Raw genomic sequence first — 27095 nt, 5'->3', positions numbered from 1 at the left:
TGGTTAATTAAACTTGGCTCTTATTTTATAGGTTGTAATTCCAATATCTGAAGTAAACTTAGTCAAATATTTGAAATGATTTTCCTTTTTGAAGTGATTATAAATTATGTTTTATTCTACTGTACGAGTGTAGCATGTATGTAAAAAATTAAAATAACTAATATTAATATTGATTTTCTCATTTTTACTTTTTATTTGATTTTTTAATAAATAGTCTATTTTTATTTATCTTTGTTATTTCTTTTTTTAATATATAATATAGCTTTAATAAATATTTTATTAAAAAGTGAATTAACATGTATTATTTATAAATTACATATATCTCTAAATTTTTTTAAATCAAAAATTATAAATAGAATATATTTTTTTTTTAAATAATTATAAAAAAAACAAATTCAAAAAATTAATTATTAATTTTTTTTAATAATAATTAAAAATTATTATAAGGTTGTTATATTGTTATATTTATTTACTTTTTGCTTTTTTAAAATATTTATTTTATATATATATATGTATAAAAAAAATCAATTTTCATTATTATCTTCATATTAAAGCTAAAGTTGAAAATTTAAATTATAGTTAATTAGATTAATTATTTTTGTAAAAATTTATTAAAATTTTTATATTTTTTCATTTTTTTCACTATTTTATAAATTATTTTCGTATTTTAGATATTTTTAGAAATATCTTTTTATTTTTTTCTTTCTTAATTTATAATTAGTTATTATTTTATAATAATACTTTATTCACATCTAATTTATGAATCTCAAATCATATTCACTATTACAAGTATTTTCTAAATTTTATTTATTTATTTATCTATGTTTCTTTTTGATTCATTGATTAAATATTCGTATTATTATTATTATTATTATAATTATTATTATTATTTTTGTTATAAATATTTTATCTTTATTTTCTTATGATTATTTTTTTTCAATTATATAAGTTCTTGTTTTTTTGTTTATTGACATAGTTTTATTATTTATTAGTAGTATCAGAATATTCTTATTTTGTTAAGATGATGAACTTTTTGAATTTATTTTTATTGCTATTCTTTTTAATATTTAACATGTATAAACTATAAAATATATATAACTAAATAAATTGTTTAATTATGAAAGTTATAAAAAAATAGATATATTATTTTAATAATTGTATTTAATATTTATTTGACATTTTAATAATTTTTTAGAAATTTATATATTTAAATAAAAGATTTGTTTCTACTTTTAAGAATGAAAGAAAGAAATAAAGAAATAAAGATATAAATATATATAAATTATTAAAAATTAATTTATATATCTATATTATTAGTGTATATATATTCTTTGTTGAAAAAGGTTATAAATATAAATTAAATGATTTAATTTTGCTTATAAATAATTTAATATTACTAAAATATTTTTCTATATTAAATAAAAATTATAATTATTTCTTATTATTTTAAATATATATTATTGATTATTAATAAATAAAATAAATATAAAAATAATATTATATACATATAAATATTATATATTTATATTTTTTTTTTTATATTTTTATATATATATACATATATATATATATTTATTTTTAAAAATAGTTTTTTTTTAATTTAATTTTATTTTAATAAATTTCTTACTTTTATTTTCATAATCTTATCTATTTTTCAATTTATATTTTAACGCTTTCATATACAAAGAAACTTCCTGCATTTACAGGCACAGCTCTTAAATTAGTAACACCAAATCCTCTAAAAAGTTATTTAATTCCTTATGTTTTTATAGTTTTTTAAAAGCAATCTAAACTTCCTTTATATTTACCTCCAATAAAACTATCAGTTTAAATTTTAGATTTAACAGTATCAACAGGATATATAATAGACCAATATCCAATTCCTGCTAATGCACCTGAAAACAAAGGAGCTAATTAATACACAATACTTGATTTTTCATATTTTGCTTAAAAGTATCTTATCATCCAATTATAAACTCCAAAATAAATAAACATGGCAGGAGTTTCTCTTAAAATAGTTATAAATAATCCTTTATAAATTCCTTTTAATCCATATTACATATATATATGTTTAAAAGCATTTATTGCGCTTGTACTTTTTCCTTCCTTTATTACTTACAATCTAATTCTTATGTGCTCCATAGGGGCTAATACACTACAAGATACTAAACCACAAATTCCTCCTGAAATCGCCATTTGGTATATAGGAAGATTTTATAGATTTTATTTTTATTTAAAAAGATTCACAACATGTGAAAAAACCCCAAATTAAATTGCAACTACACCACTCAAACATATTAAAGGAGAACCAATACCTATATTTTATATATTTAATATATACTTACTTTTTAAGTTTTACCTTTGTATAATGCTAAAGGACCTTCATTTTAAATTAAATTTTTTAAGCATTCTATAGGAGATACTTTTATTAATGAACTTTAGAGACGAACTTTTATTGTGTCAAAAGGTTATCCTATTAAAGCTTAAACGAATCCTTTGTATTTTAATTGTTTTATTTTTAAGAATTTTTTTATATTTACCTCCAAAATATCCTGCGATATAATTTCTTTATTAATAAATAAAAGATTATTGATCTAAATAAACTAGCTTATCTTTTTTTAATTAAGTTGAGGTCATTTTTTTTTATTATTATTATTTTTTTAAGTTGTAAATATTTTTAATTTATATGTTTGTAATATGATTTTGCAATTTATTTTGAAAAAAAAAAAAAAACTAATCAAAAAATATTTATTTTTTTTGATAATATTTTTCTAAATATTTGAATTATTTAGAAATAGACAATATTTATATAATGAATTTTAATAATTAATCATTATTAATATATATAATATTACGATATATTTATATAATATTTAATAAATCATGACGAAACTTATATATAGAAAGTAAATACAAGAATTTTTTTATTTATTTTGTAAAAATAATATATAAATTAAAGAATAAAATACTTTTAAAATTATTCTATTATTAAAAAAAAATAGAAAAATTATAAAATTGTTTATGTAAATAGAAAAATAATATTAAATATTTTTTATTTATTATATAATATATATTATTATTAATAAATTAAATATGGATTTAAAATTTTGAAATTTTAACAAATTTATTTTATAATTTAAATAAAGAATATATTATTAAAATTAAAAATAATATTTATAAAATAAATATGTAATTAACATGTTAAATATATCATAATATATATTTTGTTTTGAATTAATAGTCAATATAAACAATATTTATTTTTTATATATTTGCGTTAAATAAAATTTAAACAATTTTATTTTTAAAATATTTAATTTTTATATATATTATTTAATTTTCCTTTTAAAAATATTATTTTATTTATATAAAATAGATAAAAATACATAATTCTTTAACGATCTTTTAAATAAAAATTAAACATAATAAGTTTTTTTATTTGTTTCTTAAATTAAAAAAAAAAATTGATATTTTAAAATAATTATTAAATATAAAAGATAGATATATTTTCTATTTAAAAAATAAAATAATATAAATACAAATATAAAAACAAATAATATATATAAATTTATTTATATTATTAGTTTTTCATAAAAAACAAAAATTTAAATATTATATATTTATAAATTTTTATACATAATTAAAATATAAAAAAAAAAATTCCATATTTTTTTGTTAAAATTATTAATTTCTCAATAAGTAATATAATATTTTTTTTATTATTTAAAAGCTTAACTCTCAAGTTAAATTACAATTGAATTTTTAATTTTATAATTATCATAATGAGGAATATCTTTTCTATCTGTATAAAATCCCTATGGTGCTAATCTTTTAGAATCCACAGGAATATTTTCTTGTACACTGTTATGAAGATAATATACAATAATATTAGATGGTAAATCTTAATTTTAATTTTTTTTAATTTTCGATATAATAGCAGAACACCAAATATGATTCCATTCATCTCTAACGTCTATTTTTTAACCAATTTCGAATTTATTTACTTTCCTATTTTGTTTCCATTTTAAATATTCATATTTTCTATTTTAATATATTTCTAATGCATCTTTTTAATGCTTTTCGATATATTCCAAAATTATATTGTCAAGTAAAAAACATTATCTGTATTCTTAATTTCTTTATTATGTTTTGAAAAAAGCTTATTTTAATTCAAAAGGAATATAAAAAAATTACCTTAAGTTTTATTTACAAATCAAGCACTAATCGAATAATAATTCATATTCTATATAACACTATTCACAAAAAGTATGCCCGCATTTAATTGAAACACTTCCGCATATAAAATCAAGACATATAGGGCAAAAAAAATCTTTATTTTCATGAACTATTTCGTGAACTTTTTATTTTTTTTTATAATATTTTGATTTTCTTATAATTTTTGTTTTTTCCATTTATTTAAATTTTGTTTCCAAAAATAAAAATAATATAAGAAAAAATTAATTTTTAAAAAATAAATGAAAATATATATATATTAAAGCTAAAAAAACATAAAATTACAAAGCATAAAGACTTTTTGAAAAAAAAAATATTTTAATAATTTAAAAAAAAAATTAAAATTATATTATCATTTAAGTAATTAAGAAAAATCAAAATAAATATATTCACAAAATTTTAGCTTAATTTAGTCGTAAGCGAAATCTTACTTAAGAACAATATTTTTATGAAAGCAACTAACTTATTATATTAATTCTTCCATTTCTTCATATTTATGTAATATATCCATATATTTAACTTTTCCAACTTAACTATTCCACATTTTGTTATCCATATTGGAGGCAATAAAACAACTACAGCAAGCTAACAAACTTGGCTAAATAAAAATTGAACTCCAAGAGTAATCAAAATGCATAATATTTAAAATAAATAAACCCTAATTAATTTTTTTATTTTATTTTTTATTTTTTTTAAGAAAATAAAATAATTAAAATAAAATAAAACCTAACATTCTTAATATTTATCAAAATCCAAAATTTAAATATATCTAGAAAAAAACATAAGAGAAGTTGGAAAAGAAAAATTGAACTAAAGGGTTTAACAAATATCAATTTCAATTTAAATTATTTCCTAAATTTAAAATTCATATTAAAAGAACTTCAATAAATCAACAATTTAGAAATCAAAAATTTATTCAAATTTAATACCTATATTCAAGCATGCTACTACAGCTTTTTAATAATTAACTTAATCATCATTAAAGCAAAAATATATGAAAAAATCGAATATATGTACAGTTAAAAAATATGTTTATTCCTTCAATTAAACTTTTTTACATACATTTAGTAAGTTGTTTATTATTTTATTCCTATTTTAGTATATTGTAAGCATCTTTTTTCTTATAAAACTAAATTCTGTTAAATGAAATTATTCTTATAATATTTTTTAAAATATATATTTTATATGTTTCTTTACTTATTAATCTTTCAAAAAATTATATATTCTTTCTGAATAATGTGAGCATTGGAATTAATCATTTATTTTTTAAACATCAAAAATACTCAACTTGTCATATAAGCATTTAGTTAATATGAACTAATTTTAATTCTATAGTTATATACTTATTTATTAATTAGAAATAATATTTTATTATTTTATGGAAGCAAGAACTTCTTTATTTGAATTTTTTGACTTCTGAATTTAATAAATATTGTTTATATTTAAAAAAAATTAAAATATTAACCTCAATAGATTAAACCTTTTATTTAAAGTTTTACATTTATTCTATATTAAGTGTTTATGTAATGTCATCTCCGAATTTTCTTTTTTTATTTTTTTGGTTTTTGGTATTATAATTTTAAGGAAATGAATATCTTTTTTGCTTTTTTAAATTTTAATATAAACGTATAAATTTTTTTATATGTATACCATTTTTTATTTTATATTATTTTTTTATTGTTATTTTTATTAAATTTATTAATATTATTTAGCCGCAATTTATTGTTTGTTTATTTTATTTTTAATAAATATAAGGAAAAAGAAATATAATTAGATTCAAAATATATTAATTATTTTTGTAAAAAAAAAAAATGGGACACACTAAAAAAGTGTGTTTTTTTTTTTTTTAGAAATATAAAAATAAATAACAAATTTAAATTAAATTATTTAAGATATTTAATTTTAAAAATTAAAAAATTAAAATTTATAAGCAATTTCTTTTATTATTATTATTTCTATTAAAATAGATAATTTGTATATTAAAAAGAGTTTTCTATTTTTTCTTTAAATATGAATCATATAATACTTTATTTAAATATTATTTTAAAAATGTTATTATATTAATGAAAAAAAAAATTTGCAAAATTATTATTTTAACTTTAATTTAATTTTTATTCTTTTTTTATATATTTAAATTTTGATAACTATCTTTTTATTTTTTGTAATTATTTTCTTAATTTATTTTTATTTTTATTTTTCTATACTCACCTTTACTAAAGAATATTGTTTTTATTAATTAACATATATTTTTTATTTTTTTTTCTAAATTAACGGAATATTTTTATTTTATAAACAACAAACGATACATTTAATTATATAAAAAAAAATAGATATAGATTATTATAAGTTAAAAAAAAATCAGCTAAAATATTTTTTTTAAAAAAAACTATATTAAAATACAAAAAAAAAAAAAAATACAAAAAAAAAATTTTTTTTTAAAATTTAAAAAGATAAGAAGAAAATATAATTATATAAAAAAAATAAAAATAAAAAAAAAATTAAAAAACAAAAAAATGTCTTTATTTAAAGAAGAAGCAATACCTTTAATCTAATACAACTCTTAAACAAAAAGTAAAATTAAAAAAAGTTCAATCCAATAATCTTAGACTAATATTTATATATAAAAAAAAGAATATAACATAAACGAATAAACAATTTAAATAATAAAATAAATTCCAAAGCCCATAGGAGTAATTTCAGTAGCAGGAGCCTACAGAACTGGTAAATCGTATCTTTTAAACCGTTTACTATTGAATAAAAGTGGTGGATTTGGAGTAGGACCAACAGTAAATCCTTGTACAAAAGTAAATATAAAAAATCTTAAATAAAATATATATATATATATATATATAATAATAATTAAAATAAAATTTTTAAAGGGAATTTGGGTATGGGGATCACCTATTAAAGGATAAACATCAGATGGAGAATCAATAAATATTTTAGTAATGGACTCTGAAGGAATAGGTTCTACAGAAGAAGATATAACTCATGATACAAGAATATTTTCTTTAGCAATATTATTGTCATCTACATTTATTTATAATTCAATGAGTTCTATTGATGTAAAAAATATATTTATAATAAATTTATTATATTAAAAAAAATAAAAATAGGAAAATGCTATAAGTAATTTATCGTTTGTTACTAATTTAACAAAAAACATACATATTAAATCAACTGAAAATTAACAAATAGATTAAGAAGGTAACTTTATAAAATATTTTAAAAAATAAACAATATATTAGATTATGCTAAATATTTTCCTAATTTCTTTTGGGTAATAAGAGATTTTTCATTATAATTAATAGACTAGGATGGGGATTAGATGACTCCTAGCTAATATTTAGAAAGAGCTTTATAAGAGCAAAAAGGATTTTCAGATGATATAGAAACTAAAAATAGAACAAGAAGACTTTTATGTACTTTTTTTTAAAATAGGGAATGTATAACATTAGTAAGACCCCTATTAAGTGAATCTAATTTATAAAAATTGGATAAAATGAGCTTAGATTAATTAAGGCCTGAATTTTTCGAATAAGTAATTTAATTCAGAAAGAAAGTATTACAAAAAATGAAACCGAAAATGTTAAATGGAAAACTTTTAAATGGAGAAATGTTAACTAGTTTATGCGAAAATTATGTCCAAGCAATTAATAATGGAGCAGTTCCTAATATAGAAAATGCATGGAGTTATATTTGTAAAGATGAATGTTAAAAAGCTACTTTAAATTCTTTTGAAATTTATGAAAAATTTTTAAGAGATAATTTATTTAATAAAATGCCAACCACAACAGATGAAATTAAAGTATAAATTAAATTTATTTTTGTTTTTATTTTATTTTTTTCTTATTTTTTTATAGTATTTTCATAAATAAGGGAAAAATTTGGCTATGGAAAATTTAAAAAATAAAGCTATAGGAGATAATATATAATAATATATAGAAGAATTAAATAATAAAATTAAATATAGAGTATAAGCTTTGATTAATAATAATGAAAAAGAATCCATTACTATATGCTCTTAGTTTATTTAGAGAGAATTCTAACCTATAGAAAAAAACTAAGGTAGAATTAATATGAAAGCTTTCCCGAATTTGAAAAAGATGTAAAATTTTTCTATTAGTTTTTGATAGAACATGGGCCAAATACAGTAAATAGACATACTTATTTTCTTGATTTTCTTTAAAAAATGATAAATGAAGGGGCTTCTTATTTCATTTAAAATCTTTAAACCTAAATTCATAATGAAAAAGTAAAACTTTATATATATTTTTTTTGCTAAAAAAATAACAATAAATAGAATTTTTGTAGTGAAAATTCAAAGAAAAATGAAATTGAAATTTAATAATTAAAAAGTTAAATAACCGAAGAAAGAGAAGGATTTTAGAAAGAAATGGAAAAAATAAATAAAGAAAAGGAACAAATATTAATCTAAAAACAATTCAACGAGAAATCTTTGAAATAAATCGAAGAATAGAAAGATTAAATAGAAAAAGAATACAAAGAATAAATGGAATTAAGTAAACAAGAACTTCTTTAATAAATAAACAAATTGAAAAATACACTTAAATAAACTGAAGAAACTCAAAAAAAGACGGAAAGAGAACTTCTTTTAAAAGAAAGTTAGTTTTTGAAGGAAAAGGCTCTTTTGGAACATAAAGCTTAACATTTCGAATAAATGTGTTAGGATCAAGTTCATAAAGAAAATCAAACTGAAAATAATATGTAGTCGAAAATTAATGAATATGAATAAAAAATGAAAGAAAATAATCAAAAATAGGAAAAAACAATGAAAGAATTTACAAACAAAATTAATCTTTTAAAAGAATAAAATAACGAATTAAGTGAAAAAAATAACTACTTATAATAATAATATTCTGATATATAAGAAAATCTAAATTCAAAGGAGAGTTATTTAAAAAAAACAAACGAAGATTTACAAAACGAAGTTCATTTATTGAAAAAATAAATTTCTGAACTTTCTAATTCTGGACTTAGAAACATAGGCGATTTAAAATAATAATATGAAGATGAAGTTTAAAATTTAAAAGAATAAAATATATAATTAAATGAAGAATTAAACAAAATCTAGGTCAAATTAAAATAAGATTTATCCGCTTTTAAATAAAAAGAAGCCTTATTGGAACAATAGAAAGAATTTTTAAAAGCAGAAATTGAAGAAATAAAGAACCAAATGACAGAAATGAAAAAATCCCATGAAGCAACTTTAAATGCACTCGAAATGGGATAAATGGATAATTCTTGTAATGTATAAAATTCATAATATTTGAATTTAAAAGAACAGCATTCTAAATAAATAAAAGCTTTAGAAAATGAATTTAATTATTAAAAAAAGAATCTTTAGAGTTAAATTGAAAATTTAAATAAAGAATTCGGAGATTTAGAAATTAAATATAAATAAATGAATCATGATTTCGAGTAATAAATTTTTAGTTTAAATGAAGAAATAAGTCAATTAGGAAGTATTCTAGATGAAAAAGAAAAAAGAAATTCTGAATTGGAAGATATACTTAAGTTTAATGAAAAAGAAAGTGAAAAAAAATTATTAGATAAAATTAGAGTTTTGGAAGATAATATAGAAACTATTAAAGATAAAAGCTAAATTGAATTAAAGGAAAACTAAGCCAAATCTGAAGAAATTCTTTAACATTTAAAAAATATGTTCGAAGTAGAAAGAGAAACATTAGAAAAAAGAATTCTTGAGGAAAAGTAATAAATATTAAAAATAAATATATATATATATATATATATATATATATATATATTTATTTATTTATATATTTATTTATATTTTTATAGAGAAAAAAGAGAAAAAAATTATAATACTCTTATTGAAGAATATGAATAAAAACTTAGAGATGAATAATAATAATATGAAGAAGAAATAGAAAATTAAAGAGTAATTAATTTTATTTTTAACAAAATATATATTTATTTTAATATTAAAAAATAAAAAATATAGGAAGATATAAGAGAATTAGAAAAAGAATTAATAAATTTATAAGGATAATATGATCATGAAATGGAACTTAACTAAAAAACAATAGAAAATCTAGAAATTTAACTCTAAGAGACAAAATAACAATTAAAAACAACCTAAATATAATACTAATAATAATTAGAATAATAATTAAATACTTTTAATACTGAAAGAAAAGACTTAGAGATTAAATATGAAAATATATAAAAGTAATTCTAATAAATATAAAATCAATTATTGAGTATAACTTAGAAATACGAAAATATGGAAAATAATTATGAAAATAAAAAGAAGGAATTTAATGTTTTAAAATAAGAATATTCATAAGAAAAAAGCCTTTTAGAGGAGAAAAATGAAGAATTAAGAAAAAAATATTAGGAAGTTTCCGACGAGTTTTTATAAAATAAAATAAACTTTGAAAAAAATATTGCTTTATCAGGTTAAAAGAACGACTTTTTCTAAAAAAAAGTATAAGAATTAGAATAATAATTGGAATAAAGTTAATTAAAATTTGATGAAAAAATAAACGCTTTCAAAGTGGCTTTGTAACAAGAAACAGCCGAAAAAATACATTAATTATAGGAAGAAAAGAGCATAATAGAAAATAAAATAATTACATTGAAAAAAAATTCAAAGGAAAATGAATAATAAGCCCAAAAACAAATTACTGAATTAGAAAAAGAAAATGCCATATCAATTGAAAAAATTTAAACTTTAGAAATAAAAATAAAATCGGCCGAAGAAAAATTCATCTTCGAAAATGAACACTTGAAGGATTAATTAAATAAAATAAAAGAACTTCTATAAAACGAGAAAAAAACACTTCTAATAGAAATAGAAAAACTTAAAGCCATCAATTAAGCCTTAGACAACGAAAAACATGAACTTCATACAAATTTCGAAAGAGAAAAAGTACTTTGGGATGGCAAATTTAATTATTTATAATAATAAAAAGAATAGTCTAAACTAGACTTAATTGAAGCTTAAAAGAAATTTGAATAAACTTTATGTCATTTATAAAAATAAAGACAACATGAAAAAGCTGAAAGAGAATAAAGTGCTTCTGATATGATTGCATAAATCGAAAGTAAATATTAAAATAGTATTTAAGAATTAAATGAAAACTTCAATTAAAAAATATAAACTGCTAATCTTAAAATTACAAAATTAGAAAGTGAACTAAAAAACAGTGTCGATTAGGGTTTGATTGAGTAAAGATAGAAAAATTCGGCTGCAGTATATGCGGAAAAAAGGTTAAATGAATTAATTGAAAATGAAAAAAAATATATACTTACTATTGAAGTTTTGAGGGCTGAAAGGGAAAGTGAAAAATAAGATTTCTAAAAAAAAATTGATTCTGAAAAAGAAAATTTCAAAAATAAAAATAATTTGTTGGATGAAAAGGTATTTTTTATTTTATTTTATTTAATTTTATCTCTTTTTTTAGTATCGAGAGGCTGAAAAAAAAAGAAATTAATTAATTTTTGAATAAGAAAAAGAAAGGGCTAAATGGAATCAAGAAAAAGATTATCTAATAAATTAAAAAAATGAAATTTAAGAAGCCCTTAATATTATTGAAAAAAAGAAAGAAATTCTTTTAAGAGAAAATGAAAGGCTTAAAAACGAAACTAGATAATAAAAAAGGTTTAAAATTAATTTTTAAATAAAAATAAATATATAATATATTTTTGTAAATAGAAATAATACAAACTAAAATGCAACCAGCTTTATTAATATTAATAGAAATGTTTATACTGAAACTAAAAGTCCTATGAGAAGTGTCGGAAAAAGCAAAGAAAGGTCAAATACAAATGATTTTAGTTATGGAAACAATAGTATTGATACTGGTGAAGATAATAACAACAATGAATAATATGGATAGCCCATTTTAAATAGTGGAATTCTTGAAAATATAATTCTTAATACTTCTAATAATATGAATGCAACATATAGTTAAAATAATAATTAAAAAGGATTCAAATCTTTCACGGAAGTCTTATAAGAAAAAGGTTGTAGTACAACAAATATTAATAACGAGAATTAATCTCCTATAGGATAAGTTAAAGACCAGACTAAAAATTGATTTAAAATTAATTGATTATAAAAATTTATTTTTAAATCAAAATAATTGAAAAAAAAAAAAAAAATTAAAATTAAAATATATATATATATATATTGTTTCAAAAAAACATAACATTTGTTTGTTTATCTTTTTATTATTATTTTTATCTTATAAATTTAAATAGAAAATAGTAAAAATATTTATAATTACACAAAGATAAATACGTATTTTTTTTTTTTTTTTAATTATTATTAAATGTTATTTTTTTCTTAAAAAAAGCCATTTTTTTTTGTAGAATCGAAAAAAAAAAAAAAATTTTTTTTTTTTTTTATTAAAAATCAAAATATTTTCAAATTATACTTTATTCACCAAATTTACTTTCAATAATTTCTAATACAATCTAAAAAAAAAAAAAAATATATTAATTAATTATTTTATATATATAAATAAAAAAAATACTATATCTTAAGTATCTATATAAGAAAAACTTTCTAGCCTTAATCTCTTTTCATTTTAAAGAATTTAAATATTCTTATTATAATTAGAATTTGTATTTATATTTAACTTTTCTTTTATTAATTTAAGTTTTTTAATCACTTTTTACATTCTTTAGTTTCTATTCCTTTCTAGTCTAATTTCGATTTCAATCGGATTAACCTTTTCTTCTTTTCTGAATTTGTTCTTATTAAAATATTATATATTTTTTTTGTTTTAAACAAAAAATATACTTTGCACATATTCCGAGTTCTATTATCAAAAATATTCTAAATTAAAGAAAAATCAGTTCCAAATAATTCCAAACCTTTAAAAAATTTAAGACTTTCTTCCTAAGTCCATTTTTTTGTATGTGTTTATTTTTTAAAATATCTATTTTTTTTTATTTTTTAAGTCTTTTCTTATTTTATTTAATCACAATATTCTTTTAATTATTCATTTGTATCTTCATTTGTACTTATTTGTGTTTTTGAATCAAAATTACTTTATTATTCTAGTTCATTATTAGTTTAATACAATGTTTAGTTGCTAATTTAAGTAGATTCACTTTTGCTTAGATCAAATTAACTTTCGTTTGAACTAAAATTGGAATTTTCTTAATATATTTTTGGGTTTTTAGCTAGTTATTTTTTATCAAATTTATTTTGTTTTTTGCATTCTTTTTATTTTTTCATTTATTTTTTGTTTTATATTAAATTAACTAAGTTTATTGATTTTTTATGTTTTTATTTAATTTGTTTAGTTGGGTTTAAATAAAATTTGTTTAAATCTTAGTTATATTTGTTGGTTAATTATTATTTTAAATATTTTTTTTTGAAATTTTTTTGTTTATTTATGCTTTCTTTGTTATACTATTTTTCAAAAAAAAAAAAAAATTATCTTTGATTATTTTTATTTTTGTTTTAAGATAATTTTATATTTTTGATTTTTTTATTATTATTATCTTTTTGTAATTTTATGTCTAAATTGAACAAAACAAAAAAATATTAAAATTTTAAATGTAAATTTCAAATAAATTATATTTTACCAAAATTAATTTTTTAAGTCAATAAAGATTTTATTAATAATATATAAAAATAAATTTAAAATAAGTATTTTTTACAATATTAAAAAAAATAAAAAAATTAAAAGATAATTTTAATTAAAGAAAAATATTTATATATAAAAATAATTTTTAATTAAATATTATATTTTTATATCATTTCATAGATATTTATTTTATTTATTTATATTTTTCTTAAAAAAATAATTTATTATTGTTTGAATAATATAATTTAAAATCTTCCTCTGAAAAAAAATTATATAGCAATTTCTAAATATATAAATAAAATTTTTAGATATAAAATCTTTTTAATTTAAACATATAAAGATAAGTAAATAATAATCAATAAATTATTTAGATAAAATTATAAGAACATATACATTAATTTATAATATAAAAATTATAACTAAAAAAAAAAATATTGATATTTTAAATTATTCGAATCTTTTAAAATATTTATAATATTTTTGGTGATTTTGCAATTAAATCTTATATTTTTTATTTTTTTTGTATCATTGTTAATTAATTATAATTAAATAAAAGAAAAAAATATTATGATATTTTTTTGATGACAAAAATAAAATAAAATATTTTGATATTTGTAAAGTTACAATAAAAAATATTAATATACATATAATTTATTTTAAATAAAATATAACATAATAAATATTAATTTAGTATTTTTTAAAAAATAATTAAATATTATATATAAAATAATTTATATTATTATATTTAATTATATAAATTTAGAAAAATAAAAAATCATATAAATAAATATATTATTAATTTTTTTCTTTTTTTAAATTTGAATAATGCGCTACTTTTATAAAAATGCGTATTTATAAATATAAATAAATAAATAAAAGTATTAATTAAATAGTTGACACTATTTTTAATAATTTTTAAAAATAATATTTTTTATTTTTTTTATTTATTTTTTTATTTATATCACATATTTTACAGATTTTTATTTAAAAATATCCATTTATAATAAATATATATGTAATTTATTATTATTATTATTTTATTATGATTTTAGAATATTTAATTTGTAAACCTTAATTTACATCTATTATATTAAATATCTATTATTAATAATAATTTGATTTTTGAAATTACATTTATTATATTAATTTTTTTAAAAATGAATGAATATATATTATAAAAAAAAAAAGTTAAGCTTAATAATTTATATAACATTTAAAAATAATATATATTTTTTAAATTGATTTTTTACTTTTATTGGTGAGGGACTTCATTTAATTCCTAATACTAATACTAAATGAATCTAGAATTTCTTTTTTTAAAAAAAACCAAAACGTGTTTTAATAATAAAACAAAGTTAGAAAAAAAAAAAAATACAAAACTTTTTTTTTCATTGTTGTTGATTTATTATATAATTTAAAATATTAAATAAAAAAATAAAATAAATTAAAAAATGAAATAAAACATTGTTCAATAATGTTAAACTTGTAATAAAGTATTCTCTAAAAAAAATAAATTAAATAGACATGTAAAAGAGTCTCATTAACCTACTGCAAGCTTTACATGTATAATATGTTCTAAAGGTTTCAAAAGAAGCTCACATTTAAAAAGACATATGGTTTCTCATTCAAGTGATCCTAAACCTTTCAAATGTGATTAATGTGTAATGTAATTTTCCTGTAAGCATCATTTAATGAGACATTAGAAAGCTCTACATCCAATTGAATTATAATTTGAATGTAACTTTTGTTTTTTAAAATTTAAAGGTATAAGTTGCCTAAATAAGCATTTAACGTTTGCTCATAATTTAAATAAGCCTAACAAATGTTAAGAATGTGGAAAAGGATTTTTAAAAAAAGGATAATTAATAAGACATATTAATATTAATCATATTAATTCTTAAAAAATTTAAAGTTATAAATCTGATGAAGATAATTTCTCTTTAATTTATTAATTTACTTAGGAATCTAACTTTTAAATTTCTACTTATAAAGATCTAAGTTATAGTGGGTATAATTAAATCGAAGAAAATGATTATGATGAAAATTGCTTTATTAATAAAAATAAAGAAATTAATATTAATTAATTGATTAATAGTTAACTTTAGGATTCTTAATAAAAAATAAATTGCGAATATTTCTCTTATTCTTAAGTTGCGCATGAAAAGTATAACCTAAATTATTCAAATTAATTTATTGGCGATGATTTAGATAAAAATAAAAATGAATATTATAATATTATGGGAGAAAATACAGAAAAAGTAATAATTCTTAATTTTTTTTTTATATTAAAAAAAAAAAGTATTAATTTTTTTTTATATATATAATTTATAGAAATACGATAATTTATTTATAAATTAACTTTTTGATAATTATTAAATATAAAATACAAATAATTTATTTCAAGATATATTTATGATTAATAAATGAAATATGTAAATAATATTTAAAAGGTTAAAATTAAATAAGTGTATGAAAAAATGATAAAAAATAATAATATTGAGAAAAGTAAAAATTTGCTATTTTTAATATTATTAAAAATAAATAATATTTTTAATATATTATATATATGTATTGTCTAAAAAACCTCAAGTTTCATTTGTGTGTCGCCATATAATATATATATATATATATAATAAATACATAATAATATATGTATCTTTCTTTATTGAAAATGAATATTATTTGTATTTATATGGGGAATAATAATAAATCTAATAATAATAACAAACACAATTTTATAGATAACTATTAATAAGAAAAAATCAAAATATATTAATAAAACTTAATAAGAATAATAATTAATAATTAATAATATAATAATAACTAATAATAGAAGTTAAAAAAAAAAAAATTAAATACAAAAAATAATAATAAAAATAACTATTTAAATATAACACAAATTTAGATAAAATAATAAAATAAAACAAAATAAATAATAACAAATGCAAAAGCAAAAAATAATAACAAAAAATTAAAATTTAATAATAATAATCAATCCACTTAAGTAAAATGAATAATATTAACTTTAATTGGTAAAATAATAATTAATAATAACAGCTTAGTATAATGATCATTTTTATTATAAAATAGCTTTATATTTTATAGTTTTATAAAAGATGTATTTAACAGTCTTTAATATAATAAAAACAATATAAAAGATCTAATTTTGATTTTTTAAATTTATTTAAATGAATTTCAGTTTGAAATTTAATTTATATATATAAGTAAAAAAATAAACATAAATATTTATTATTTATTCATTTTTATGTTATTGAATATTGTTTAAATTTTTATATTGCTTATTCTATTTTTTATTTTTTTTAATTTATAAAAATTAATATATTTAAAAATAAAATTACTATTTTTATCTATTTCTTAAATAATGTTAAATTCTCCGTTTTTTTTAGAAACTATTAAACTTCTTATATTATCATCTTTGTTTAAAATTAATTTTTTATTAATAATTATTGTTTTTTTACAAATATGAAAAGACAATGATGTTATACAATTTTAATCTTATTATTATTTTTTGAGATTTATATTTTAATTTTATACAATTTTAGCTTTAACTTCAAAAAAGTCAAAATAATAAATAGATCCAAGGCATGTTCCAATATACTTTTTTATATAATTAAAATAATAAAATTAAATAAAATATAATTTTATTTTAATTTACAATATAACTACAAATATTAGATAAAAATGTAATACCAGTAATATTTTCATTTACTTCTAAAAATATTTAAGAAAGGTTTATTTCAAGAAATTTATTCCCATTCAATCTATTTATTTAAAAATAAAATAAAATATACTTTAATGTAATTTTGACAAATTTACGTAAATATAATTAATCTTTTTAAACAAGTAACTATTAAAATATATCCCATTTCATGTATTTCTAAAAATTATATAAATTCATTATCTTGAAGTTCCTAAATTTTAAAATAATTTAAAAATTTCTAATTCATAAGTTAATGAATAAGTCCAAATCCTATATTATTAAAAAATAAATAAAATACCGTATAAAATATATGTTTTAAACCATCTAAATCTATAGAAACTATTATTTAAAGAGATTTATTTATTTTCACAGCTGTTACTTCATTATGATGTCCATAAAGCATTTTAGTTGAATTTAATTCTAATTCAGGTCCCAGAATATTATTTTTCTTTATTTCTATTGTAGAAATAGAAACTCTACAATCTTTTGAACCACAAACTAAGAAATCTTAACAAATATCTATACAATGAACTTTATTATAATTTTTAAAATTCTAATAAAATAAGTATTAAAATTTTACTTATTTTTTTATGTTAGGTTTGATATTTTTTTTCAAATTTTTAATCTTTTATTGATTTAATATATATAGACACATCTCCTTAATTTATATAGAGTATAAATTAATCATATATTTTAATTGTTTTTTTTAAATTAAGTTCTGGAGCCTTATTTTTTTTTAAAAAAAATAAATAAATTAATAATACTTTTTTTATTTAAATTAAAGCTCTTTTTTTAGTAAAATCTTTGTCAAAAATACATGATTTACATTTAAATATTCTTATTGAAGATTTTCCATTTTAAGTTTCTATAAATCCGAAATCTTTTTTTTTTAAAAAAAGTCAATAATATCTTATTCTTTTATATTATAAAATTTATTAATTTTGGTTTTTTATTTTTACATTTATCAGTTAATATTACATCATCTAAACTAAATTCACATTTTAAAGATTCATATTTGATATCCAGTTTTGAATAAAATTCGAATTCGGTAATTTTAGGCCAATTGTAATTTTCATCTTTTGGCTTTTAATCTTCATCAAATAATTTATAAGGAACTTATCCAAAAAATTAAATTTTTGCTTTTTCAGCTAAAATAAATGATTCATTCATTCCATCTAAATTTAAATTTTAATCATAAGAAGAAGGATGAAAAACATTCTTTTTTTATTATAATTAAATACATAAAAATGATTTTTATTACTTCAAATTATATAGATTTTTATCCACTTTATTTACTTCCGAAAATAAGGTCAATCCAATAATGCAAATTTAAAGAAACATAGGGCGATTCTAAAGCTTATCTCATTCTAAATATAAATTCCTATTAAAAGTATATATATAAATAAATATATATATATATATATTTATTTATTTATTTATTTATTTATTTATGTATATATATTTATATTTATATTTTTTTTTATTTTTAATAAATTACTTCAGGAGTATTAGTTGATTTTTAAATCCATTCTGGTAAAATAACTTAATCTACCTAAGTATTATCTTATTTTTTTCCCAAAAAAAGGTCATTTCTAAAAATTAATAATTAAAATAAAAATACCAATAAATAATTATTTTTTTAGTTATACATATTATATAAAAAATCAGGTAAATAATAAAATTCTGGTAAAAGTTCTTTAACATCTGCAGAATTATTTTAACATGAATCCCATAATTCCTATATAGAATGAAAAAGCCTATCAGCTTTATCAAACTATAAATTATTTATTAATTTTTTTTTTTTATAAAATATACTTTATTAGCCTATTATTTAAAATGAAGTCCAGCAAAAGGTTCCATCCTCATTAATAAAGTCAATACAATAGTAGGATTAGAATAATGAGTACCATACTATATATTTTTAAAAATAATTATTAACATAATTTATTTTTAATAAAACCATAAAATAAGTTTCTTTATCAAAAGGGGTCGAATTTTTAAATCTTTATAAATAATGATTTACAAATCTTTCTCTATTTATAGCTCCGATAGGAATATTTAATTTTCTATAAAAGTTTTCATTTTCCAAATCTAATTATTCCTAAAAAAAAATAGTTTTGTATTTTTTTTTAAAACAAAAATTTTATATTTATTTATATACTGATTTATAATTTGACAAAACCCAAGGAAATACTGGGTATTAACCTAAATCATTAAAAGATCTTCCACTATAGGAATTAATTTACATTAAATATTCAAAATTTGAGATTTTTCCTTTTTTCCAATCATCTTTAATATTTGATTTATTAAATTCTTATTTTCTATTTACAATAATGTTAATTTAGTTATTTATCTTTTTTTTAAAAAAAAAATAAAGATAAATAATATAAATAAAAATTACTTTTTTTAATTAATTAAATAATTCTATTCTGGTTTATGATTTGTAAATATTAAAAAAATAAACCTTATTATCTTCTGTAAATATTTCAAAAGCAACTTCTTAAAATAAATATCTCCTTGACATAATTTTTTTTATGTTATTAAAGTTTATAAGTTTTTATTTAAATTCCTATATGTATTCATTTTCAACTCCTTTCCATTAATAGTCGCTTTGTTCTTTCAATTATTTTGTCTCAAATATAAAAAAACTGTTCTATTATTATTATACTATTGTTATTTGTCCAAATATAACACCTGTTTATGTAATTTATTCTGCATGTTATTTAAAATAAGTATTATATTTAAATTCTTTAAGCTAATTTTTCTTAAACTATATATCATATTATATTTGCTTGCTTGATTAAATTTATTTTTGCTAAACCTATTAGTTTTTATTATAATAGTTTGAATTTGTTTCTAAATCGCTTTCCTGCGATTATATATCTTTTTAAGATTCATTTATTTATTCATCCTTTTTTTTATTTTAGTTTAATTTTTTTATAAAAAATAAACAAATATATTACTTTTTTTATTTATAATTCACTTAAACTTTTTTTAATTTTCTTTTATTTTTAAAGATTTTCATTATTATTATATAAACTTTTCTAATATTTAGGTTCTACAAAAAACTATTTTTCAAACCATTTTTTATCTTTTTTTAAAAAATATTTCCTTCTATATAAATCTTCAACCTTAAAAAATAAAAAAAATAAAAAAAGTAAAAAAAATATAATGTAACTTTATTTATTTTCCATTTATTTTATTCATTTTATTATTTAAACCATATTCCTCTTTCACTAGTTAATCTTTTTTCTTTATTAATGAAAATTAAATATTTAATTTATTGCTATTAAAAAAATACTTATGTTCTTCCAAATCGTTTAAGCTGAAAATTTTTATTAATTATCAAATTAGTCTTTTTTAATAAATTCATTTTTACAAATATTCTTTTGTGATTCAAAGTTAGCTAAACTAACATTTTCCTTAACATTAAAGTATGGATCTAGGCTTTAATTCATAAGGTTGCTTTTTTATTATAAATATTATTCTTTTTTGAGTTAATAGTATATTTAATCAATTTCTTAAACAAATTGAACAGAATTTGATATATAATAATTAATAATCTATACGACATATTATAAAATATTATTTTATTAAGAATACAATAATTCTACGGTTTATGTATAATTTTTATCTTCGATATTTTTTAACTAAAAAATAATTAAATATATGTATTAATATTTTTGTTAAAAATAATAAATACATAGTTAATTTCATTAATAAATTCATTTAATTCATCTTCAATACTAATATCAATAGAATATTTTTATTTTCTTTCTTAAAGTGTTTATACGAATTAATAAATATTTTCACTTATTGTTTTTTAATAATTATAATTAAAATATTAATTCTTTTGAAAATATAAGCATTTCCATTTTTCTATCATTTCATTTTAAAAACAAACTAAAATTGTTTTAAAAATAAATTACTAAATCAATTAATAATTTTTGCATATATAAAATTATTAAAATAAAAAAACGAGAACATAATCTTTAAAATTTTCAATAAAAATATCCTCCTCATGATTTACATCATATTTTATTAAATGTATTTAATTAATTTTCTATGTTTCTTCCCTTCTTATTATATCTCTTGCCAAAAAGCTGTTCAAATTTACTAAATATCTTTATTTAAATTTTTTTTTAAAAAAATAAAAATATTTTAAGATAAAAAAAAAAAAAACCTATATTTTATATTAGGGTTTTCTGATTAGCTAAATCCTTTAAATAAAATATTAATTATAGCTCTTAAAATTCCTCCATTTATTAAAAGTGTATTTTTTTTATCTTATATTATAGATTATAGTTCAAAAAAAAGGATTTCTGTATTTATATTTTATTTTTATTAATAGTTTTAAATTGGGGGATATGAATTTTCTATTATTAATAGATTATTTCCAAAATAATCTATTTAAAAATAAAATAAAACATACTAATTTTCTTTCTTTTTTATATTTTATTATTTTACCTAAATAAACATCAAAAAGTTATTAAAAATTTGATTCGTTTTAATTTATTAACAAAATATTTTCAGAAATAACTTTTTCTAAGAAATAAAAGGCTTGAATTAAATTTTCTTTTTAGAAAATACAAATGTTTTAACTATTTTTTTTCTTTTATTATTAATTTAACTAATTAAATAAGATTAGAATATATTTTTAAAAATAGAAATTTATTTTATCAAAAATTAATTATTCAGCCTTTTTTATATAAAATAACATTTTTAATTTTTTTTTTTATTATTTTTACAATTTATTATCCATTTTCAACATCTAAAATCAAAAAATGAATAATATATTCTAATGTATCCATATTAGCATCATTATATATTTTCTATTATTCTAAATCTTAAAATTTTAAGTTAAATAAAACCAAAGTTATTTAATAAAAATATGGATCAGAAAGAAAATTTTGAATTTATTATTAATCTTAAAGGCTTTAATTATTCTTAATTTAAAAAGAAAAAAAGAATAAATAAAAGAAATAATTAAAAAAATAGTACACTTCTTTCAAATAAAATTGTAAAAACTTTTTTGATATTACAAGCAATCATAATTTTTATTATTATTAACTTAAATAAGAAATTCTCTTATAAAGAATAACCATTAAACGAAATTCAATTAACCAATTTTCTACAATAGATTTATTCAAATATTCAATTAATATACATATAGTTTCTTAATGTAAATGTTTATTAAGAACAGAGTCTATTTATTATAACCAAATAATAAACTATTAAAAATTATTTTTTTTAACAAAATATTCAAACTAAATTTACAAACATAACGAAATTAATTCGTCAAAACCTTTATCTTAATAATAAAAATAGTCTTTTTTTAAAAAATATATATTAAAAGAAAATTGAATAAATAATATTTATATTAATATACTATAGATAAATTATTAAGCATTAAAAATAACACAAAAAAGAATATTTTCGATTTCTTTAATTTTATCTTATCTAATAAGGGTTAAAAAAAAATTAGAAATTTCATTATTATTTATAATTTTATGAAGTATTTTTATTAAATCAAGTTATAATTATCCAGTTTTACAAAAGCAGATATTTTATATTAAAATCTAAAACAATTTAATGTAATAAAACTCTTTATATTCTTCACTATTTTCTTTACTAAAAAAATATGTATAAATATAATTTAAAATATTCAAAAACTAATTTTTAATTTCTTATATCTCATTTGAATCATATTTTATTTTTCCTAAACTATTTATACTTTTTTTTAATATTTTATCATTAAAGTGCATTTACAAGCTTTAAAAGATAGCTACCATTCCATTATTTTCAACTATAAGTTTAATAAAAATATTAGATTATAGTTTTAAAAAATTCATAATGAAATGTAATACCCCTTTTTACACTTTAAAACTACTAGTAGTCCATATTTAGTATACCATAAATATATCTTATAAAGCAGTATACATTATTTAATTTTAAATTTAAGATTTTCTATCTTATTTTGAATCTTCAAAAGGAAAGGATAATTCAATAAAGCTTTTAAAATTTTCGAATAGTTAAATTGTACATGACTTTTTTTTTTTTTTAGTTTTTAATCATTTTATATTTTTATATTATTTTTAAATACATTATTTTGTTTAATAATTTCTATTAAAATTATTTTTAAAATTTAAATTCCTTTTGAATTATTTTCATCAAAAAAAAAGAGAATTTCTTCATCTTTTTAAACTATGTTTCTTATTAATTAGAAAACAAGACTACATATTTAAAGTTTTTATTCTTAATTGAAATCTTCTATCTATAAGACCATATCTAATATAAATCTATTTTTTTAATTTATTAATATAAAATATAGTAATAGAAATACACAAAACAATCTATTCCTCCTAATGATATTATAATCTCAATAAAATCAGACATCTAATATTAAGAAAGTTCACTAATGTGCATTTTATATGCTTGAAAATCTTTCTTTAACTCATCTTTTTTAAGAATATTCATAAAAGCCGTTTAAAGAGAAAAAGATTTTTATTTATTATATGTAAGTTATATAGGGAATTCTAACTATGAATTTTCATCTTAAGTATCTCCTATTATAGTATATTCTTTTTTACTTTAACTGATAGTTAAGTTGATATTATTTTTTTAAAGTATATTTTTTTTCGTATTCAAATTTATTATAATCTTTTTTTTTTTAAAAAAAAAATTAAAATTATTTTAAAAAGAAATTACCAAATCTTTATATTAGGTGTTTATTTCATTGATTGTTTCTTATAAATTAAAATTATTCTTTATTTTTTATATTGGTATACATTCATTTAATATAGAATACTATGTTAAAAATCCTGAAAAAGATTATTATTCATCTACAAAATATTTAGTTTCTTCAAATTTCAAATTAGCTCCTAAACTTAAATAATTTATGCTTTTGAAACATTCAATATATTTTTTATATTTTTTATTTTAATTTCCTATAATCTATATTTTTTATAAACAAATAATAATAAATATAATTTAAAAAATTACATTTTTTTCAATTCCATTTATACTTATTTAAAAACCCTCTAAATCGTTTTTTTCACAATAATTTATTTATATCAAATTCCATTTATTACATTCATGTAATGTTAGACCTTAATATTAAATAATACATTAATTATTTTCTTATTCAATAATCATTTTAATATTAGTATTTACTTAATTCTAATATATTAAAAATAACAAAAAAAATATATATTGTATAAAAAAAACTTCATCTAATTCTAAAAAAAACTTAAATTATTTAAATTCAGATGATACAATAGAAAAAATGCACTAAGAATAATTTTTCTTATTTTAGTTTTCTTCACAATTACGTTAATCACATTGCCTATATGGTTTTTTTTTTATAATAATTATATATTTCTTTTTTATCTCATAATCATAGAATTGACGTAATTAAATATGTTTTCTAATTTTAAACAAACAAATATTGAAAAACCCTTTTCTGTTGAAACTAAAAAAGGCAATTTTTCATCTAAAACTAAATATGAATTAACTCCATTAAAATAATAATAATTTTTAATTAAATTATAAGAATTCTACTCTATAACTAAATCAGTTAACAAATTTAATGAATCATTTAAAATATTAAATAAATCTTAACTATTACTATTCATAATAGACTAACCTATACTTTTAATATGATGGACATTTACGTTTTCCTTTTTTTGAAAAATTATTTATATATAATAATTAAAAATATTACTAATAGTATTATTTATAATAAATTTAGTAATAGCTTCCTATTATTTATATCTTATTCTTTTGCTAAAAGGTTAATTATATTTTAAAATTTCAAAGGCTTTATATAAATATTAATTAAAATTATTTTTTATATTTATAGATTTATTTACTTAAGATAAACATACTAAATTATGTACACTATTTTTGCCTAAAGCATAAATTACATATATAAAATATTATTTCATATCTTAGTCTTATATATATTCTAAATGCTTCAAATAAACATCTAAGAAGTTATTTTCTTAAATCTAAAATATGTAAAAATTTAAAAAAGCATATATATAAATACATATATAAATAATATATAAATATATATATATATATATATATATTATATATATTATAATTTTAATTTATTAATTTCATACATGTATATATTAAACTGAATCAAAATATTAATCTACAAATTAATTTATTATTTATTTAAAATTTTCTGTTTCATTATTTTAAAAAAGATTTCTGTATATTTCATAATAAAGTCCACTATTTTATATATTAAAAAAAATATGTTTATTAAAAAAATAAATATATATATGTATATATACTTAGTAGCCATAATTAACATTTAATTTAGATGAAATGTTTAAATAATATTTTATAATTACAAAAAAGTATTTCTAAAACTACTAACGAATAGACTGTAATTTTCCCCTATATTTTTAATGCATTATGTTAGTATAATTATTTCTTTTAAAAGATAAGCATCTTTATTTTAAACAGCAATTTTACAAAATCTTACATAAATTTTTTAAATGAATTAATCAAAGTCAACCTATTCTCTATCAAACGTATAAAGGAAGTTTTATGGCAGAAAATATTTTAAAATTTATATAGAATTATATTATTTTTAAGCATTATAAACTTAAATAAAATGCATTTATTAATACATATTTGTCACAATATTACATAAAAAAGCGTATTTTTTTATATCAAATTCATTCTCATTTGAATATGGTGTGATTTGATCCAAAGATTAAATAATTATTTTTTAAATAAGTTCTCTACATTCTTTTTATTATCGAAATTTCATTATTGTAATTTCAATTGTTACATAAAATAATTCAAGTCTTTTTTATTAAAAAGTATATTAGAATATCATTTAAATAATCTTTTTTATTTTATTTTTTAAATAAAAAAATAACTTAATATATATGAATACTTTTTCATTATAAAATATTTCATTTTTTTTTAAAATAATTAATTCTTTAAATTAAAAAACTAACTATATTTAAAGTTCATTATTGTTTTATATTTCGGGATATAACTTAATATATAAATAGATTATTCTATATAATAAACCTAAATCGTTTTTAAAATTATTGTTATCTAAAAATAAATATTTTATCAAATTTATATATTAATTCAATTCATTTGCTGTAAAAAAATGGTTCTCGCTTAATAAAATACTTATATTTTTATTTTCAACTAATGCATTTAATAAACTAATTGCAATATTACATTTATTACTTAAAGCGTATTTTTTAATATATTGAAATTCCTTTATTATTATTTCTTATTAATGAAGATGATTTTTTTTTTAAATTAAAAATGGAATTATTTATATTAATAATTCCTCCTGTTTAGAATGTTTCAGTTAAATAAATTAACAACAATAAAACTATTAAAATGCATTTTATATTTATTAATTAAGCTATTAATTATTTGTATTCTATTTTATGTATTAATATATATATATATATATATATTTTTATTTTATTTTTTACATATAAAAATGAAAAAAGAAATATTAAAGAAATTTCTATATTTTAATTTTCATTGTAAAATTTAGA

At 15.9% G+C, this 27095-nt stretch overlaps 4 protein-coding genes across 4 annotated transcripts, besides 23 other annotated features; 2 read left to right on the top strand and 2 right to left on the bottom strand. All coding sequences in view use genetic code 6, as the record gives it.

Annotated features, from left to right (window-relative positions):
• Positions 1-854: 854 nt before the first annotated feature.
• Positions 855-891: a microsatellite.
• Positions 892-1635: 744 nt separating this feature from the next.
• On the bottom strand, positions 1636-4589 carry IMG5_169010 (mitochondrial carrier protein, putative; the record flags this gene model as incomplete). The annotated part of the gene is made up of 4 exons (XM_004029953.1): positions 1636-2315; positions 3387-3402; positions 3753-4137; positions 4195-4589. The coding sequence occupies 4 exons, from the start codon at positions 4587-4589 to the stop codon at positions 1636-1638; spliced, it is 1476 nt and encodes a 491-aa protein (XP_004030001.1).
• Positions 3139-3186: a microsatellite.
• Positions 4359-4409: a microsatellite.
• A 2037-nt stretch (positions 4590-6626) lies between the features above and the next one.
• Positions 6627-6658: a microsatellite.
• Positions 6627-6661: a microsatellite.
• Positions 6662-6706: 45 nt separating this feature from the next.
• Positions 6707-6748: a microsatellite.
• Positions 6747-7710, top strand: IMG5_169000 (hypothetical protein; the record flags this gene model as incomplete). Its single annotated transcript, XM_004029952.1, has 4 exons — positions 6747-6804; positions 6865-7037; positions 7113-7298; positions 7675-7710. The coding sequence occupies 4 exons, from the start codon at positions 6747-6749 to the stop codon at positions 7708-7710; spliced, it is 453 nt and encodes a 150-aa protein (XP_004030000.1).
• Positions 7711-8053: 343 nt separating this feature from the next.
• Positions 8054-8089: a microsatellite.
• Positions 8090-8213: 124 nt separating this feature from the next.
• Positions 8214-12345, top strand: IMG5_168990 (hypothetical protein). The gene is made up of 5 exons (XM_004029951.1): positions 8214-8488; positions 8537-9966; positions 10057-11641; positions 11685-11881; positions 11936-12345. The coding sequence occupies exons 1-5, from the start codon at positions 8252-8254 to the stop codon at positions 12318-12320; spliced, it is 3834 nt and encodes a 1277-aa protein (XP_004029999.1). The 5' UTR covers positions 8214-8251; the 3' UTR covers positions 12321-12345.
• Positions 9987-10048: a microsatellite.
• Positions 9988-10055: a microsatellite.
• Positions 9996-10054: a microsatellite.
• A 1086-nt stretch (positions 12346-13431) lies between the features above and the next one.
• Positions 13432-13475: a microsatellite.
• Positions 13432-13482: a microsatellite.
• A 434-nt stretch (positions 13483-13916) lies between these two features.
• Positions 13917-13977: a microsatellite.
• Positions 13920-13993: a microsatellite.
• Positions 13994-14506: 513 nt separating this feature from the next.
• Positions 14507-14568: a microsatellite.
• Positions 14569-14753: 185 nt separating this feature from the next.
• Positions 14754-14783: a microsatellite.
• A 463-nt stretch (positions 14784-15246) lies between these two features.
• Positions 15247-15284: a microsatellite.
• A 1322-nt stretch (positions 15285-16606) lies between these two features.
• Positions 16607-16655: a microsatellite.
• Positions 16656-16893: 238 nt separating this feature from the next.
• On the bottom strand, positions 16894-19897 carry IMG5_168980 (WD repeat and fyve domain protein 3; the record flags this gene model as incomplete). Its single annotated transcript, XM_004029950.1, has 12 exons — positions 16894-16953; positions 17379-17441; positions 17500-17605; positions 17661-17755; positions 17843-18075; positions 18504-18762; positions 18806-18925; positions 19043-19136; positions 19194-19318; positions 19360-19455; positions 19505-19645; positions 19706-19897. Coding segments are annotated over 12 exons (1584 nt in total), but the record flags the coding sequence as incomplete, so codon positions are not given.
• Positions 18936-19018: a microsatellite.
• Positions 18964-19020: a microsatellite.
• Positions 19898-20678: 781 nt separating the features above from the next.
• Positions 20679-20713: a microsatellite.
• Positions 20714-25580: 4867 nt separating this feature from the next.
• Positions 25581-25645: a microsatellite.
• Positions 25581-25650: a microsatellite.
• Between the last annotated feature and the right edge of the window lie 1445 nt (positions 25651-27095).

Source organism: Ichthyophthirius multifiliis (genome assembly GCF_000220395.1).
Source record: "Ichthyophthirius multifiliis unplaced genomic scaffold scaff_1120509251250, whole genome shotgun sequence".
NCBI lineage: Eukaryota > Ciliophora > Oligohymenophorea > Hymenostomatida > Ichthyophthirius > Ichthyophthirius multifiliis.
This window is presented reverse-complemented; position numbering and strand designations above follow the sequence as displayed.